This window comes from Bactrocera latifrons, unplaced genomic scaffold (assembly GCF_001853355.1).
Source record: "Bactrocera latifrons isolate USDA-ARS-PBARC rearing strain unplaced genomic scaffold, ASM185335v1 scaffold_13, whole genome shotgun sequence".
NCBI classification, from domain to species: Eukaryota; Metazoa; Arthropoda; class Insecta; order Diptera; family Tephritidae; genus Bactrocera; species Bactrocera latifrons.
Window position 1 is genome coordinate 706,990 of NW_017534741.1, and position 19,734 is coordinate 726,723.

The window sequence follows — 19,734 nt, forward strand, 5'->3', positions numbered from 1 at the left end:
CTTTTAGTTTTAGGACTTACAAACAACCGTTATGTGAACAAAACTATAATACTCTCTTTAGCAACATTGTTGCGAGAGTATAAAAATTAACCTACATAAAATTACCCATAAAGAATTACGTAAGGACTTTTTCTGAATTTATGCATTCAAAAATTATAGACATTTGAACAGAAATATTTTAATAAATAATAGGACTTTAAAAAGTGTTGAATAAAACGTAATTTCCCTATGCAATTCTGTACAAAATCCAATTTTAAAGGTACTCTCAAAAAGGCGATCATCAAAAATGTGCGAGTTATTTGTCTCGCCACTTGGCTATGAAGCTGTTTTGAGAAAAACAGACTTAATACATATTGTAAGGTATTTCTCGATAAATCGTATACTGAACTCACTCTTGAGCTCGATTAGTGGATTGTTAAATAAAAGTCCCACTTTAATAGCTATACGCTAATCTTTATTTCTAATTCCAACAACTTAACTCATTAACTGAACTAACAACTTTATATCTCATTAGCCCACATCACAGTGGCAATCTTACTATAACTAGGTCTGCTGCAGCTTATATATTAGATCGTTAACAAAACTTCGTCGCTCGAACATTCTGGCAAGTACGAATACCGCTGGCAGTTAAATCTGATATACTTATATCATATATGTGATATTTGTGGAGATTTTCATAGTTTGGCTGTAACCGAAGTTGAATTTTTTTTGTTTGCAATTGGATTCATCACATCATATGTTAATGTAATAAGCTAAGTCACTTCTACCAAATAATGAAAAATACAAGATATGAGTTGTTTTTGTAAACAGCCAGCTACTACACTCTGTATATGTATATGTAGATACATATCTACTTACATACTATATACTCATATATTTTTTATTCCTATGTGTGCCTTTCTCTGCTGTCCTTGGCAACTTTTTGAATTTTTAAACACCTGCATTACGCCGGATTATAAGTTGTAAACACCATTCACTATTAGTTATGCTTATATGAAAACTAGAGATGTTGCTCGCTTTAATCTCATGTAGCGACTTTGAAAGTTTTCTATTGTTAATAAGGGTAAAATTTAGTGCTTGTATTCTTAATTAATATTTGATTCTATTTAGGATGTTTAAGCGGGTTTGCATGATAATTTTTCTTAATGCAGTATATACATACAAACTACAAAAAAATACCGTTACTGTCAACATTAGCGTGGTCGCTGAATTTTTGGGTTTGGAATTTCCCTAAAGGAAATAAAATTTTCAAGAAAAGAAATACGTGTTTTACTTAAAACCTTAATTTAGAACTGGACGAATGAAAAAAGTGAAATAAGAATTTCGAAAAAAAAATCTTCGTCCAAGTCTTTAAGAATTGTATCTCAAAAACCTGTGCCAAGTAGATCGTTTGAGTAGTTAACGAGAAATCTATCTTTCCAATCGACTTCAACGGCTCAGCCTAGCTAGCTTTGATGGCACAAGTTCTCAAGGCTGTATCTCCGAAACTATTACTCCGATCTACTTGAAAATTTAGGACAATATTCTAGAAATGTTATAGAACATAATAAGGTAATAAACAAAATCAATTTTTTAAAACCCGTAAACCCATGTAACCCCTTAATAAACGTTACATCATGAAGATCTTTAGGTGGATTGGATTAACGGAATTAAACCAGAACTTGACATAAAAGGGAATGATAAAATAATTATATATTATTCGTATACTGTTAACTTAAAATTTTCACGAAGCAGGCATCCAACGTGCATGATGAATACGACCAGGTCCACGAAATTTTATGTTATCGCTTGTTCCTCAGCATATAGTAGTCAATTCCAGTAATTCTCTGTAACCGTCCCTAATTATTTTATTTTAATACCCTGAACAGAGTATTTTAAGTTTATCACGAAGTTTGTGACGCACAGAAGAAAGGGCTGTAGACCCTATAAAGTATATACTATATACTCGTATTATATAAATGATCAGTATGTTAAGCCACGTCCATCTGTCTGTCTGTCCGTTTGTCTGCCTGTATATATACGAACTAGTTTCCAGTTTTTAAGATATCGTTTTGAAATTTTGCAAACGTCATTTTCTCTTCAAGAAGCTACTCATTTGTCGGAACTGCCGATATCGGACCACTATAACATATAGCTGCCATACAAACTGAACGATCGGAAAAATTTCTTGTATAGAAAACTTTCACATTTAACAAGAAATATTCACGAAATTTGGTGCAGATTATTTTTTAAGGCCACAATTTAATCTCCGAAGAAATTATTCAGGTCGGTTAACTATAGCATATAGCTACGATACAAACTGAATGATCGGAATCTAGTGTTGGTATGGAAAACTTTTGCATTTGACGTGATACTTTCACGAAATATGGTATAGATTATTTTATAAGCCAAGTATGTAATCTCCGAAGAAATTATTCAGATAAGTTAACATATAGCTGTCATAGAATGCTTGCATGGAAAACGTCCTCATTTGACGTGATATCTTCACAAAATTTTACTTGGATTACTGCTTAACGTAATAATATAATCTCCGAAAAAATTGTTCAGATCGGATTACTATAGCATATATCTTCCATATAAACTGAACACATAGTTACTAAAAGAAATTCACTTGTGAAAGGTATATTAGGTTCGGTGCAGTCGAAGTTAACGTTTTTTCTTATTTTAATTCTTCTTTACAAAAAAGCGTAATGCTATCTTCATTGCCATTTAAAATTGTTTTAAGATCGTCATTTTGTAGCAAATCATTGACTTACCAGTATAACATTCGAAAACTGCTCTCACTAAAAATTCGTACATATGATGTCGGCAGGGTAAATATAGTAGTTTTCGTTCGAGTATTTTTTCTTGCAATGTTGTAAATCCGCTCTATATGCCCGTGTTTGCCGATATTGTATCAAAGCAACAGGCTACAATGCGTTCTTTCTAATTCCATTCAAACAAAAGTTCATACAAAACATCAGCGATTTCGGAAGCAGTTGCAGCACATAACTCCGAGGCTCCTATTATTTTTTCACCGTTTTTATAAGTAACAGTAACCGGAAGTCGTTCTACTTTTTGGCGTGTTATTGCCAATATTAGATTTCCATTGCAATGGAAAGTACCGCAATTCATCTTAATAAAAATATTACCATACAAATTACGTATTCATTACCAATTTGATTTTAACCAATTTACAAGGTTTTAGTGATTTTGGAATGATAAGAAACTTTAGATATTAGATAGAATGGTACTAATGAAGTCGCAATACACGTAGTATGGACGGCTAAAAGTTAAATAAAGTAGAAATTAAAAATGTTTGAAGATCTCGGTCGCCGGGAGCCACTCTAAATCTAAATTGATTGGAATGAAATTTTATATAAATTAATTTTTTGTTGTTTGGAATATTTCTACGGGGGGAGACCAAGAATTTGAGCTCATTGCAAATCAAGAGTCATCCTAATGTTCATATGTCTACATATACAGAGTGATGTAGCCGCTTGATTACAACAACAATTCATGTAATTTTCATTATTTGGTAGAAGTGATTTAACATTTTACAGCAACACAATGAGAGTGATGCATCCAACTGAAACCAGAAACCAGAAATCGAAAAAAGTTTGACTTCGGTTGCACCGAAGGTGAAACACTCTTCACAAATAAAATAGATTTCCATACAAGAGCTTAATTTGTTTTAGTGATCCGTGGTCAAATCAACCTAAGGACCTAGCTCGCGTCTATACAGACGACCATGGCCATCTCGTAGATATGAGTGTATTTATTGCATCCAAATTGTTTCGAAGGATGCTATAGATCTATACAAGTTAGAATAGACCGATGAGATGGAGGAAATGGTTATCTAAGACATCGTCGAAATCCATTGAAATAAAGCGTTACGTATTACATTGGGTGATACGACAATCATTATATGGTACTTGTATGCGATAAGGAGCTAGAAAAGCGAATTGCAGGATTTATTTTTGACACATTCTTACTAAGAAAAGTTAATTCCACTTAATTACTTTAATGTTTTTAAGTATTTTGAAGAAAAAAGTCAGTAATATGGTTTTATTTCCCTAATTTTATAGAGACTTGAATTTTGTATTGTATAGAAAACGAATCTCTGCAGACGGCAATCGTATTTCGGCGAAACCGTTTTACGACTATTGAACCTAGTTCAGTTCGGTACCATTAAATAACGGTGCGGAAATTATGCGAAAAGCAAAGGATATATTGCTCCATCAGGATTTTTGGACAGCATAAGTAGGTAGGACTTGCGAAATCTGTGTGTAAACATGTTTGTTCTTTAATTGATATTAAACGCTAAAAAAGAACTACAATTTTATTAGAAAGGGTAAATATCATTGGCAAAAATTACAGTTTCGTGAAATAAAGCCAGACAGGAAACAATTTTTGAGGCCACTTTCCTTTAGGGCGAGACATTTCCAAGAATTTTTAAAATTTACTGGATTCAGTCTGAGGTGTCTTCAAAAGCTATTGAAGCCAAAGGATCTTATACATTTTGCTAAATTTTTCTTCAATGTTTACCTTTAATGAGTTTATACTTTGTGTTTTGCATGACATCTCCTTCTTTATTGGCGCAGACACCCCTTACGCGGTTATAGCCAGGCCTTGATGAGTTGGCGTTACGAATTTTCGAGAAAAAGTTTCTGCGGAAGATTTATGGTCTTTTGCGCATTGGGAACGACGAATATCTCATTCGATGGAACAATAAGCTGTATGAATTATTAGCAACGTTCAAAAAATTAAGGAACAATGGCTCGTTGGCTAGCTCATGTCATCCGAATGGATGAGAAAGCTCCAGCTCTGAAAGTATTCTACGCAGTTCCCGCTGGGGATTATGGGTTTGGAACCCGCCACTTAAGAAAAATACACCCAATGAAAAGATCAAAACAGCTTTGTATGAAAGACCCCCCTTTTAGTATAACATGCTTATTAAAGTATTTAAGCTTTTTAAGATTATGTAGTAATATTTGATAGCCTATTTTTAGATAACAATTAGTTATTAGCCATTTTAAAGTTGACTCAAAATTTTACAATATTATTACGTCAAAATACCATACTTATGCCACATGTACACACAACATTTACCACACCTCATCGAAATTTACTTTAAGCAACAAAAAATTATATTTCTGCGAATGCGAGAAGAGTATTCCTGTGGCGTTGGAGATTAAAGAAATACAACAGTTGAGTAAAGAAGAAATTACAAGCATGCAAAGACACATGTAATCATATCTTCTGTTGAGAGTTTGGCAAATAATAGGACCCGCATTTTTATATGCAGGTATGAGCGTGAATTCGTTCTCTCTTGAGATTTTTATACATAAGTAGATATCTACACGCAAACAAATTTTATTGTTTTCCTTGAAGCCTACGTGAACTTTTATATTTTAGGAACTGCTTTCAGCTATGCATATAAACTTAAAAACTCATTTGATTTTATTACGCTCTCAGTAAATTAATGTCCTTACATACTATATACACCACATGGACTGAAAAGTCTGTAGCCAACATGAGAGAGCTTTGTTTTGACTTAAAAATGTGGATTTATTGTTTGACATAATCTTCATTTAAAGCAATGGATTTGTTAAGACCGGTTCGCCAGCATTTCGATGCCTTCACAGTAGGCGTTCATTTCTACTATTGTAACCCCTTTTGGTTTAGTGAAATATAGTGAAAAGCCAGGTTGTTTTTGTAACCGTTATCTAATTATCACTAGCGTGGTTAAGGTTGGTTGCCATCGAAAACATCGCGGGTTCAGACCATATACATTTGGTATGTGGGGGACAATTTTTGATAAGTACCTACTTAATTTTAATTTGCTATAATATTCAGGACGAAGTTGCGCAAAAGTTACTTTAGATTCCCGGGAGAACTTGAACTCTTTGTCCATTATGGGTGGTATGTCAAGTATGCCATTTACTAGGAGGGACACTGTGAAGGTGTGAATGACCGTCAGTGGTTGTCTGTACACTTTCCGGAAGCCAAATTCATGATCTGCTAGACTTATATGGTGCGTGAAGGTCGGTAGTAACAAATCATCAAGTGTCTTCGCTACTGGCCCGCAATGACTTTTCAGCCCACGTATAACACTCATCGTACTGATGAGAAAATTTCAACTTGCAAAACCAATTGTGTTCTTATTCCTTACATTTAAGTGCTACATCAGACACACATATCATATACGAGTATAAGATTAATTGCAGTGAAATTTAACCAAATGCATTTCAATATATGTTGGTAAGTAAATAAGCATGTACATGTGTATGTATACATAAGGATTTGCATTTTGCTCGAATTATCCGGTATAATACGACTTTAATTATGCATGTGTTTAACGAGGCATATATAAGTATGTATTTGCTTATTTTTGTTAACACTGAGTATAAGATTGAAATATGAAAATATTTTGTAAGCCGCAAATAGGTGCCCACACAGCTTGCACGCTTGAATACGCTTGTGCATAAGTATGTATTATGACTCAGGTTTTTGTCTCTAAAGCTCATTGCAGCAAGTATGACACATCACATACATACATATATGTAAATATATGAAAGTATGTAAATGGGTGTGGTTTATGCAGACATATTTCGATTCTGATCCATACTTATTTTGCAAATATAGTTTTACATTTCCTACTCAGTTTACACAAATCAGCGTGTGTTCATGCACCGTTTCGTCAGGAGTACTAGGTTGACCGAATACCGAATGATACCGCATTGAAAAAGGAATTTTTTCTAATTACAATGTTGAAGATTTTGGTGAAGGAAAATGAAAATACTTACTGCTAAATTACGTTAACGGAGGTTAATAGGAGGATGAAGTGATGTGTCAGAAGTTCACGCAAGTGAGGAAAGGTTTCTAATTGTCACTGACTTGGGAGTGGCCAGAAAGGATATTTTACATATGGTTCCAGAAGCATACGAATTCCGGTCTTAGACCAAGTATCCTCTGGGTCGCCAAAGAACATCCTTTTGAAGGTGAGCTAATGTGAGAACGCAAACCATCCCGCTCCAGTGTTGTGCGTTGAGTTTATTAACCCCATGTAAAAAATGCTCCCAATGAAAAGTAATAATCAGTCTCAGAAGACAAAAACAGCAACAACAATTTCGGCCTCGAAATCCAACGCGGAATAACACTTGACTACAGGTGCTACTTTGGACTGAGTAGGCAATCGAGAAGTAAAGATTTCCTTCAACGAACAAAAACTAAATTTCAGAAATCACTCATCATCCCCGTCCTGTTATATAGTGCAGAGGCATGGACGATGACAACATCTGATGAGACGACGTTACGAGATTTTGAGAGACAGATTCTGAAAAGGATTTGGGCGTTGGCTACGACGAATATGACATTCGATGGAACAATGAGAAAACAGAGAGAAGCAGAGGAAGAGGAAAACCTTCACTCCGTTGGAAAGACCAGGTGGAGAAGGACCTGGCTTCCCTTTGAATCTCCAATTGTGGCCAAGCAGCTAAATGGAAGAACGACTGGTGGGCTGTTGGAAACTCGGCTATAACCGCGAAAGTGGTGTCCACGCCTATCAAGGAGAAGAATCAGTTGTTATAGAGAGCACTGTCTGACGTACATGTCAGCCTCTTTTAGTTTTAGACATAGTTACCAGACCGGAATTTCTTATGAAGATATATTTTTACCATACAAGAGCTAATGATTAATATGAGTCTGCCAAATTTGAATATTGCAAACCCTTTATGATTTTTGATGTCAAAACTTTATAACAGATTAGTTGTTTGGTTTGGCGTTTGAAACATCTTCTGACCGCAAATCGCCCCATTTAAGCCAATGTAAGGCTCTTTACGTTCACAAGTGTATTTAACAACTTAATATATTCGATAAAACTCCAAAAGTTTACCACCCTAGCTGTTCAATTTCTTGTAGATTCGAACTTTGTGAAATGTGACCTCGTCCTAGCCTTACTCGGCGTTCATAAATCAGTTCCGACTATTGTGGTATTAACAATTGAATCCGCCATTTTTCATGAATCACAACTAAACACTTAAAAAATGCGGAAAGTTTCACAACTTAATTCCAGCTGGATATGCAAGTTTTCCTATCGCTCGCGATATCCAAGTATTTTTTAGCTTTAATCTTTGTTGTTAAGCCCCACTGCCTTTCGATAGTATGGAAAGAAGGTGCATTGAAATTCAGTGAAAGTAAACATTCTGAAAATTATTAAATCGATTCGTGTAAGCATTTACTACACTCATCTTGTCGGGCTTTCGCCTTTTGATAGCTGAACTACTTAAGACACTTGGAGTTTCTTTATTTGACGACGCGATTCTAATAATGTCAACTTTCATTCGCGGAAGGCACTGAAGGGCATCCCATCCTATCGAATACGCTAGCAAACTCTATTGGCTCATGAGCCAATTTTCCAGGCAAGGATTTGTATTAAAATACGCGCAAATGTTGGTAGTCGGGTTCAAATTCGATCGCCAATACAGTCCTTCCGTTTAGAAATGCTCAACATCGTACCATATTTTTTCAAAACGCGGTTAGCAAATATAATATATGGTACTTCAGTATATAGTGAAATTATCGGACCATATTAGAGGTTAATAATGTGGTCGATACTTACATTACTTCTATATAGCTTTTATAATAATTTCGGATTTCTGGTTGAAGACTGTTGGGCAATATACGAGTACAATATCTTATAGGCTATAAGCAAAATTAAATAAAGGTGTAAAAAATTAGTAAATATATCATCGGCTGATTTGTCTGAATAAAATTTCCCGAAGAACAAACTGAATCTTCCTCTAGCCTGCTTATACCCAACGTAGTCATTTCGTAGATAGTTTCATCTGTCAACGCAAAATAATTATTGCCAACAGGTGCTACTTCGGACCAAGTAGGAAATTGAGAACTAAAGTTCACTCTCGACGAACAAAGACCAAACTCTATAAGTCACTTATTATTCCCGTCCCATTGTATGGTGCAGAGGCATGAAAGATGACAATAAGTGATGAGTTGATGTTGCGAGTTTTCCTTTGCGCATTGGTAATGGTGTATTTATATCGCATTCGAAGGAACGATGAGCTGTACGTGCTGTACGGCGATGTTGATAGTTCAGCGAATCAAGAGACAGTAGCTGCGCTGGTTAGGTCATGTCGTCCACATGGATTAAAATACTCCAACTCTGAAAGTATTTGATACAGTACTCGCCGGGGGAAGCAGAGGAATTTCTGCACTCCATTGGAGAGATCAGGTAAAGAAGCACCTGGCTGCATTTGGTAGCTCTAACTGGCGCGCTGTGTCAGCTGTAACCGGAAAGCGGTGTCTACGCCAGGCAAGAAGTAGAGGAAGTGATTTTCGTCTTTGAGTTGTGAAATTGTGGTCTAAATTTAGGTATATGATGATATATAACGATTTTCCTTCCTACGGTTGATTTTTTCAAGGTATACCCAAAATTGAGTTTCATCGCTTTGATTTTCTTTCTATCGTATACTATATATCGGTAGTAGCTCAAGATATCTCAATAAAATTAACGAGAATTATTCTATTAGCACCATGTCTTTTAGTAGTAAAAATTTGTGATACTTCCCTCAACACTTACCATAACATACTATTGGCACAAATTTCAATCGATTTTACAATTTCGAAAAATAACTTAGCTTACTTTTAATTATAAAGAGAGGCTGCTAAATGTTATTACTTAATCATAAAATCTATTGCTTTTGCAGCAATTTGGAAATTCATAACTACATAGTTTGAAAATATAGAATTATGTAGAATATATACTTAGGCTACTTGCCTGTTCGTATGTATATCTATAGCCTGCATCTGGACTGGCGAACGAACGAATATACCTCAGCCATTATCATGAATATATATGCACACTACTGTCCGTAAAACCTAGTAAGACTTTTTAACTTAAACTTTCGCGAGCAAGTGTTTTTGATTGGTACAAGATTCAAAATTCAAAGAGGGTCGAGAACGGGTTAACAACTAACCACTTCCAGGACGGCCATCAACATCAAATGATGTTGAACATGACGAACAGTCAGAGATCTTACTGGCATCGTTAGAATATCGGAAAGGTCAGTGAAAACCATAAGAAAAGTGAAAGCACGATTTGTTCCAAAATCACTAATTTTTTCGAAAAACCGCTTCGCATTAGCATCTGTGAAACAATTCTTTCCGACAACTTGAATGGCATGAAACGGACTATTACTGGCGATTAGTCTCGGATCTATGCTTACGACCCGGCAGACGATCAGTCGACCGAATATCGTAGCAAAGGTGAGCCAACGCCGAAAAAACCACGTCGAGGCAGGTCAAAAATACAGATTATGTTGACAGTTTCCTTCGATTATCGAGGTGTAGTGCACTTCGAATTCCTTCCAATCGGCCAAACTCTCAACAAGGAATACGATTTGAGTGTTATGCGTCGTTTGTGCGAAGCTATTCCTAAAAATAGGCCACAACTATGGGCCGACAACTCTAGGTTTTTGCATCACAATAATGAAACGTCGTATTCTGCGACGATCGCTCCGGGGAAACCGTTTTAAAGACATTAAACGTGAATCACTACAAGCATTGATTGCTTTACTAGAAATTGACTTTAAGAACTGGAGTATTTGAAAAAATGTTGGCACTTTGAGGGTGACGACATGAATTTTGCCAAATAAATTATGAACAAAGTCTTACTATTTTCGCTCATAGTAGTATATAAGGTCTAGGATTTTCTTTGAGAAACTTTCAAATACTGTTGTTATTGCAGAGAGCCAACTGAACTATTGACTCACAAATAGGCCACAATCACGATAAATACCAGTACCTGTAATATTCACAACCGATAAAGTCTACTTACCAATTAAGAGCGCCCAACTAACGCCGAGCACAATTTTGAGTGTCAATTGACACTCCAACTAATGGGTAAAAGTGTAGATAACGGAAATAATAACATCACATGTTAATCTCTCGTTGTGGTACTCACCATGCCAACCGCAACCTGTCGCGCAATATCCAGGAGATCGGCGGTGCTTAGAGGCTGACGGCGTACAGTTCCGCTTAAGCCGTCATGGTCGAAATTGTCAGTGGTAGTAGCAGCGCTGGTGACTGTAGTAGTTGTGCTGTTTTCGGTAGGTGACAAAGCCAGCGCCCTGTTGCGTGCTGCAGCACGTGCTTGACGCCTTTGCCACTGACGTTGGCGCAGTGCCGCCTCACTCACGATTTCAGGTAGAAACCGAAAATATGATTTATTTTCCACCGCACCGGACGATTTTCGCGCACTGTCGTTAACAGCTTGCTGTTGTTGCGCTTTTGCGTGACCCTCATTCAATAAATTTTGCTGGCATTCACAATTTCTCGCATGCGTGTAGTGACCCTCTTTTTGCTGCTGCTCTGCGTGCTCGTTGTCAAACTGTTGCATTGCCGCCTCACTACACACATTGGTACCGTTAAGCACTTTCGTGTTTTTTACACACTTGTTACTCTTGCATGAGTTGCAACAGATTTCCTCATATCCGTACGATTTGTTGTCTGCGGCAAGGGAGTGCGGCGACATCAGCGGCGTGGGTGGCGGCGGCGGCGTGCCATCATTTATGGTGGCGATCGATGTTACCGTAGTCGCCGCGGATATATCATATGTGGGCCGATAGAGAGTTGTTGTTGTTGCTGTTGTAAGACTATTTCGCTGCTGCAGCGCGTTTAGATTTTTATATTTGAACTTGAGTCGCTCAATGATGTTGCTGTCAATGCTGAAAACCTTAGCAACACCGCCACCACCACTACCCTCCTCGGTGCCACAACCGCCGCTTCTGCTGGTGTAGCTACGGTCAATGGAGGTGCGTTGACTGTTGCTGTTGCTATCGCTACGATTGCGTCGTTGCGTTTGCGAAACGCTGCGGCGCCCACGCCTCTGGTGTTTTTTGACGCCGTTTCGACCCAATCTGCTGCACATCCGATTTATTGAGGCACTGCTACATTTTACATTCAAGTCGTACAAATATTTCCATTCATCTCTGCAACGATAAATGGGCCACACATGATGCGGGCGAATGAAACAATATTAATTCCAAAAAAATCCATGTGTACAGTGTGTGCAAATGTATGTGCAACGAAAATAGTAAATATTGGCATACCGACCGACGGCACGTGCAAACTAGTGCCTGGTCAAAACGAAAATTCGACATTTTTCTAACTTCATGTGGGAATTCGCCTATTTGAATGAATTTCATCACTTTTTCGCTAAGCTTATTGGTAATTTTTCGTATCAAAAATAAAAGTTATTTAAAATCGACAGGGAAATTGAAGCCTTGGTACTGATTTGATTGCTTTTTTTGCCAAGATGTCTGTAACCGTCAAAAAGTCTGGGAACCTCGGAAACCCTATTAAATATATAGAAATGATCAGGGTGATAAGATGAGTTGACTCCGTCCGTATGTATGCGAACTAGATTCTCAGTTTTCAAAATGTCAGTCAGAAATTGGGCCACGTCCTTCCCTAGCTGCGGTACAAGCTGATTTATAGCGCTTTATGTAGTTTTTAACAGTACCGTTATATAGGGAGTGAGCAGGGTTGTCTTTCGATTTCATCCATTTTCACACTCTCGGTAAGAGTTCTTATATTTGCGCTGGGGGAATTTGGTTTTTGTAGCTTTAGTGGTATACGTAGAAGATATAAATTTACTAGAGGGCGGGGCAACTAGGGAAGTGGTTAATGGTTAAAATGTGATCTTTGGTCAAATAATCGCTCACAATGATGTCCTTCGAATGTTGGATTCTGAGCAATTTTTGGTCGTCAGTCAATTTGTGCGGAGCAAACCGTGCACACACCTTTCATGAGCCCAAATGTTCGGTCAGAATGTGATAAATCAATGTTTTGGAGATCAATTCCATTTCTATGAATTTCAATGATGTTTTCTGCTGATGATTGATTTTTGATGAATTCACGCACAGTTTCGATTGGCCCACATGTTTATAGTCACTTATGTCCGCACAACTTTGAAAACGTTGAAATCACTCGTGTCGCCATAAAATTGTTTTAATAAATTGAAACGTTTCGGTAAAAGTTTTACCAATTCTAAAACAAAATTTAATGTTGGCTTTGCTCAAAACTCATTTTCGCATCGATAACACAAATATACTGACACTTAAAACTCAATAACTGCACTTCCAATCAATGTAATGTCAATGGACAATCGATAAAAGTAGCAGATTCTAACGCACCAGTCGACATATAAATAGCGCCACCAACTGGCGTTAGATTTAAAAAGTCCTGTTTACTTTGAAACACACCTTCTTGTACATAACACTATATCTATCTCGCATAGTTTTAAATGATACGTACAACAGTCAGGTGAACAACACTATTATACTTCGTCGGTTAAGTATATGAATAATTTAGTAGGCGCAGTCTTCTAGGCATACTCTTCTTCTCCACCGGATTTATCTGATTCTCTTTAAGAATATGCAACTTTAAGTTTAGGAATTGGATCAATGAACTTCTTGAATTGGCTGCAAGTTCTTACGATATACGTGTTTTGTCCGGGACTGATCCATTGAAATTGTGGGCATAAGCCACAAATGGTGCCATTTTAGTTAGATGAAGCGTCCTTTCATGAGTTCTGCAATTCATAAGGGCTATATGAGCACGGATAGAGTACGGAATGGTCGTATAAAGCAGCGTCATGCGAACAGCAAAATTAAATAATCCACAAACTGATCTTCGATGACGTTTAAATGGAGTTGAATTATTGAATAAAATTTTAGTAAAGTGTAAAGTATTGAGTTTGACAAGCTTTACGGCACGGGTAATGCAAAAGGTTTCAAGACCGGGGCACACACTTGTGGAGCTTCCAGAGATAATCTAGTGACGGCTGCCTAGAGCAAATCGAAATTATAGAGAGAACACTTCTCCAGCCTGCTGGCTGTCAGTGAAAGCATAACATCAAGAGATGGCGAATCCGATTAACCAATCGATGACGATGGAGCAGGCGTTCCATTGCCCGACCATGAAGAAGTTCGGATATCAATTACCCGCCTGAAGAACAACAAAGCGGCGGGGACCGATGGATTTTCGGTCGAGCTGTTCTAATGTGGCGACGTGGAACTGGTAAGGAACATGCATCAGCTTCTTTATAGAATATGGTCGGACGTAAGCATGCCCGATGATTGCTTTGTGAAAGATCGGAGTCCAAGCAATTTTATATATGTATGTATAATTCATACACTGACCTACATATTTGGCATTAGGTTTGTAGAGTATTGAGAATAATTATTTGGAGGACTATATGGGAATTTAGATAATTCGTAGATCAATTTCGTATATTACATTATACGTTCCGTTAATTTTGACGAAAGTTAGACATATAGGAGAATGTATTGACCCTATTTTATCTATTTTTTTACTAAAAGTACTTGCGATTAAAAGGGCACAGGCTAAAAAATTGCCCCCAAGCTTTCGGTTGTTCGGAAATTCTGATATTAGTTATATGGGGTCAGGGGAAGCTTTCGACCAATTTTATCTATTTTACACAAATATACGAGTACACTGTTATGAGTAAAACATAATGTTCTGTAATTTCATTGAGATTGCTCACATACCGGCCGATATATGCGGTATAAAGACACCCGGAAATTCTAAAATAATTATATAAACTCTCAATACTCCCTGATCCGTTTCAACTCATTTTTGACCCACAGAAATGATATTATCAGGAAATAATTTTCTCTCAATTCAATTATATATTTCACATATTGACCAATCTTTTCTGTCAAAGGTCAACTATAGTCTCTGGAGTCCACATATTCGGCATCTCGAGGCTTGAAAGGTTTTGCCTGGTCCTAAAGTGACAAACCTTAAAAGCTTTGTACGCTCAAAGTTGTATTTCGTTATATTGACTTGATTTTGATTTGTGCACTGGAAAATGAAAGAATCAGATGAAATTTTAAATTGTGTTACATGCGAAGTAGGCGTGAACGCAACAAATTTGGTTGAAATCGGTCCAGCAGATCCCGAGATATGGTATTTCAACTCAAACAGGTCTTTGTCACGCCCTGTAAATGGCACCATGAACAACATAAAAATTATATCCGAATTGTTGTTATAATTTTTGTGGAAACCATATTGACCAGGATTGAAATTTTTCACTTCAATCTATCGATTGCTTTCATCTACAGAGAAAGCTGTAAGGGATAAAGAAATGCAAACCTAAACTTTTATTTTCATGCTAACTGGGTTGCAGAAGTCTCAACTTAGTTTTGCTATTATCACAAGACCACAAGACACGCATTTGCATAATCGCCTGCATAAGACCACTGCATAAAAGTAAACAATAAATATACTAATTGGGGAATTAAATCCATTGTGCCTGTACTCTATTGGCCAACACATAAAGGTTTTTGCAAACATACATATCACATATATATATACATATGTGTATGCAAATAATAAGCTTTGTAATTAGGCGTTCGTTAAATGTGTACATATGTACATATATATGCATACGTTTATCAAAATTATAAAGGCAAAATCAGAATGCATGATGTTATGTAATCGTCAACATTATTATGTTAAACAAACAGGCAATACTAATACTTCGATTACATATAGTTTGATGCCAAGCTATTTAAACATACTGGGTTAACACTGGAATAAAAATCATTCACAAAAGGTTAAGTTGTGTTTTGTTAAGATTGCTTCCAGATAAAGACCGTCTATAACTATGGCATTCCACTAGCTTACATCATACATTGTGACAAAGAGTACCCGGAAATTGTAAATACAACGTAAATATGATCGACTGCAAACGGCTGGCTTCCACGGAGCGGCAATTTCAGTTTGAGTACGAGAAAAAATCACACGGAGCCAAATCTACGGTGGTTAATCAATATTTTTTTAGCTTTAAATTCTGTCACAATTATAGCTCGATGCGATGGTGGATTATCATCGTGTAAAATCCATGAAGGTGGGAGCGGACGATCCTCTCTATTAAGCATTTCCAAAAATACCTTTTTACGGTACTCTTTTTGAAAAAAAATCAGCTTTATTGGGACGAAACATCCAGCAAAATCATTTGAACGGACTCGCGAGGAATGTCTCGATCTCTTGACATCTCTCTAACACTTTCCTGACGATTTTCAAGCAAGAAAAAGAATCTCATTGACCGAATTTCCATCTACGAATCGCAAGAGTCACCACAAAAGGTGCTCAAGCCAAGTATGTCTACTATTATTGTAAATTAGAACACCCGAGCCAATAATATAATTTATTAATAATTTCTAAAATCATAGGGCAAGTGATATGGTCAATAATAATTTAAATGTAATATCAGTTTTAAAACGAGTAACTCTCGTCTTTACTCTATATACAATTCGGGTATAATTTTCTTTTCTAATTGAAGCTCTATACAAATCAGAAAAGAATAGAACAAGTTACACGAGAATGGTCAAAAGAAATATTTGCTGATACAATTATATACTTATAACAGTTTTGGATAAAAAAAGTAACTTTAATAAGGAATGTTTATTATGATTTGAAATAATATCATTTCTTTTTTCAATATTATCGCTTTCAAATGTTGGCCGCGACTACGTCTCAGATGGTACATCAGTTCAATAGAATTTTCGATGATCCTTTCACTCATTTCGACTGGCGAATGATACACGTGTTTACGCTTTATACTTTACAAATCCAAACAGGCAGAAGGCTAACGGAGTGATATCACACACTCTTGGTGAACAATCGATTGGCACAAAAAGTCAAATTATCGACGTGTTTTCTCAGTCTTATGTCATAAGTGGTGCCGTCTTGTTGAAAAAAAATATCGCCGAAATCACGAGCTTCAATTTCAGCCATCAACTGGCAAAATGTGTGCCCAGTGAAAAACGTGGCAAAAACGCAGAATTCAGCCATCTTTGTTTGTTTTCATTTGCACAATGTTACCATTGCTCAATACGTATATATAGTTTTGTACACTTCTATGTTTTCAATTACAATTTTTTATAATATAAAATATCAAAACTGAAAACAAACTATTAAAAATAGTTTATATATTTATAAATAATAGCATTCGACTCCAATTTTGAGTTATTTTAAGAAAATTTCAAACATATTGAACAGATTGAATTATAAAAGTTGATAATTACTACAGTATATAGATATTGGCAACCCTGGGTTGTGAGAGCAATCAGCTGACACGTTTAGACGGCAAAAACSAAAATGCTGTAGATTCTCACGTCATCCGACGTCAAAGAGAGAAGGGAGTAGCGTTTTTCACTGGGCACTTACATCTGCTGACACAACCCACGATTCTGCGTTTTTGACTGTTTCTGCTATAAGTTGAATCTAACGCGCGAAACACATTTTTTACAGAACCTGAGTTTTCGTAATAAAGTTCAACGATTCCTAAACCTGTAATGCCAAACAATAATGAACAAAAATAGTATGAAAGCTTAGCAGGACTCTGTCAAAAAAAGGCCATTATAAAAAGTACCTCTGCATGGATCACACGTTATAACTAGATAAAACTTTGCACGAATAATGCCGTGGAAGTATGCCACAATATGACAAATTTTTCGTGTCGATACTTTCTCCTATATTCTATCATTATTTCAAAGTTGTAGGTTTACTTTCTTCGTAGAAAAAGTTATTACAAAAGGTAAAAAAAATTCCATGTTAAATATACCATAAGAACGTTGTGTGTTTTTATTTCAATTAAGTAAAATTACACCGACCTATACCGTTCGTTTTGCTATAGTTTTAATATTTTTGAATATAATTGTGCTTACTATTCATGAGCCTGTCAAGGATTTTGAAAGAGTCGCTCACGTTTATTTTTTAACAACATAACATAACTTGTTCAAATCTGTATTTTAATTTGAGAAAATAACTTTTCGTCGATGTCTCACACTCCCATTCACTAAAATCAGTATAAAGTACCGATTACTGGGTATTTACAACATTACTTTAGAAGACATGCCAATGACTTTTGAAATCCAAAGAATTCATTGAATAAAACAGAAATTTTTTTTAACTACAAGTCTAGATATCCCCGCGATTGAAACACCGAACAGAGTATATTAAATTTGACACGAAATTTGTAACACCGTGAAGAAAATCTTTAGGATCTAATCAAATATATATTATACATACATAAATGAGCAGTAGTCAACCTGAGTCGATTTAGGAATGTCTGTCTGTCCGCCTATCCCACTGTTTGTGGACCAGAGCAACAAAAGCTGTGTTGTGTTCCCTCTATGATGTGCTTTAAGTTCCATAAATGACATTTGCAATGAAGTGTTGCACTTTATTTACAATTATATAATATACTATATATATATATATAAAGTGAATGTGTTTTCTGCAAAGGGCAATATTTTTTCTGATTTCATACAGTTTGCTTGTGCAGTTCTATAAAAAGATTTTATTGGGAAATATAAAATATCACAATTAAATAAAAGTTGCATTCACTTTCATACAGTTCAAAAATATATAATAAAAATCTCAATAAAATTAGTAGCATCAAACAACGACTGCCATTCACATATAAAAATTCCATAATAAATTACCTTAAAAAATCCAGCAAATTGCCGAAACTGCAGTATTCCGTCAGTAGAAGCATTTCATTGTAACGCTTTGTGCAATGTCCGATGATGCCAACAATGTTCGGATGCCGCTCCACCGATTTCATTACTTCGATTTCACGCCGGAAAGCACGCACATCATCGGCCGAAGGACGATCTATTCGCAATTAATAGCAGAAGTTTTTTAATTAATACTCGTGGTGACATACTTATGCATATATTTGTGTATGATATTATAACGGTTCTAGTGCAAAGTAGCGTACAGCACGAAAGTAGCCAAAAACTTTGTAAGTGAATATGACACCACTAGTTGGTAGGTGTCGAAATGTCTAACGTCATACCTTTCAACATTTTGACAGCCACTTCGCGCACGCCCGACTTGCCATCGATGTATATGCCACGACGCACCAAGCCAAACGCGCCCTCACCCAGAATTTCGTGCAACGTAATATCGTTGCGGTCGATTTCCATGGCATCGTTGAATAATATTTTCTCCTCAAGATCCAATTGAAACTGCGTCAGGTCTTCTGGTGAGGTGAGCAAGGTTTTCGCTGGAAAGTCAAATGTCCCCTTTGGATCGATAGGGGCTTTATTTTCAAGGTCCTGAAAAAAGTGAAGAATGAAGCACACACACACGCATGTAAATAACTCGATGCAAGCACCGCAAAACCACTATTATTAAGAAAAATATTTTCATTTAAATTTCAAAGCATTATCCTGTACATCGTCACCTAAAATTCGAAACAACGTTTGTCAAAAAAGTCTAAATTGAGCTGTTTTTTATTGTTTGCGATTCAGTACATCATATTACATACAAGCATATGTGGCATAAAATTTCCACTGTCAAATGTAACCAATGTATAACCATTTTATAATCAAAACTAAAATTTTTTTCAATATGAGTTGTTTCATTATATCGTTTCTACTTTGCCTGTAAACTTATAACTTATTGGCATAAAGTGATGTTACGTTATTTTGCATTTTAGATGACGAATTGCTTGTGTGAGTATAGCGCTCGTATGTGTCGGTAGGCCTCTTAAAATTTAAATTAAAACTTGAGATTATGCGGCACTTGAGGCAAATTGCTTGTTATATGAAGAAGGGGCACGTCCACTTATTCGTTTCGTATTTCAGGCTAATGAAGTAGTAGGTACCACTCTACAAGTCTCCGCGCACGTGT

General features: G+C 36.3%; 1 protein-coding gene across 1 annotated transcript in view; it reads right to left on the bottom strand.

The window, feature by feature from the left end:
- LOC108979014 (tyrosine-protein kinase receptor torso) overlaps positions 1-19,734 on the bottom strand; it is a 124,357-nt gene that overhangs the window by 19,072 nt on the left and 85,551 nt on the right. Inside the window, exons 10-12 of the mRNA XM_018949576.1 lie at positions 18,896-19,157; positions 18,540-18,711; positions 10,964-11,990 (exon numbers count right to left, since the gene is read on the bottom strand). Coding sequence (XP_018805121.1) covers positions 10,964-11,990; positions 18,540-18,711; positions 18,896-19,157 — 1,461 coding nt within the window. The remainder of the gene's footprint in view (positions 1-10,963; positions 11,991-18,539; positions 18,712-18,895; positions 19,158-19,734) is intronic.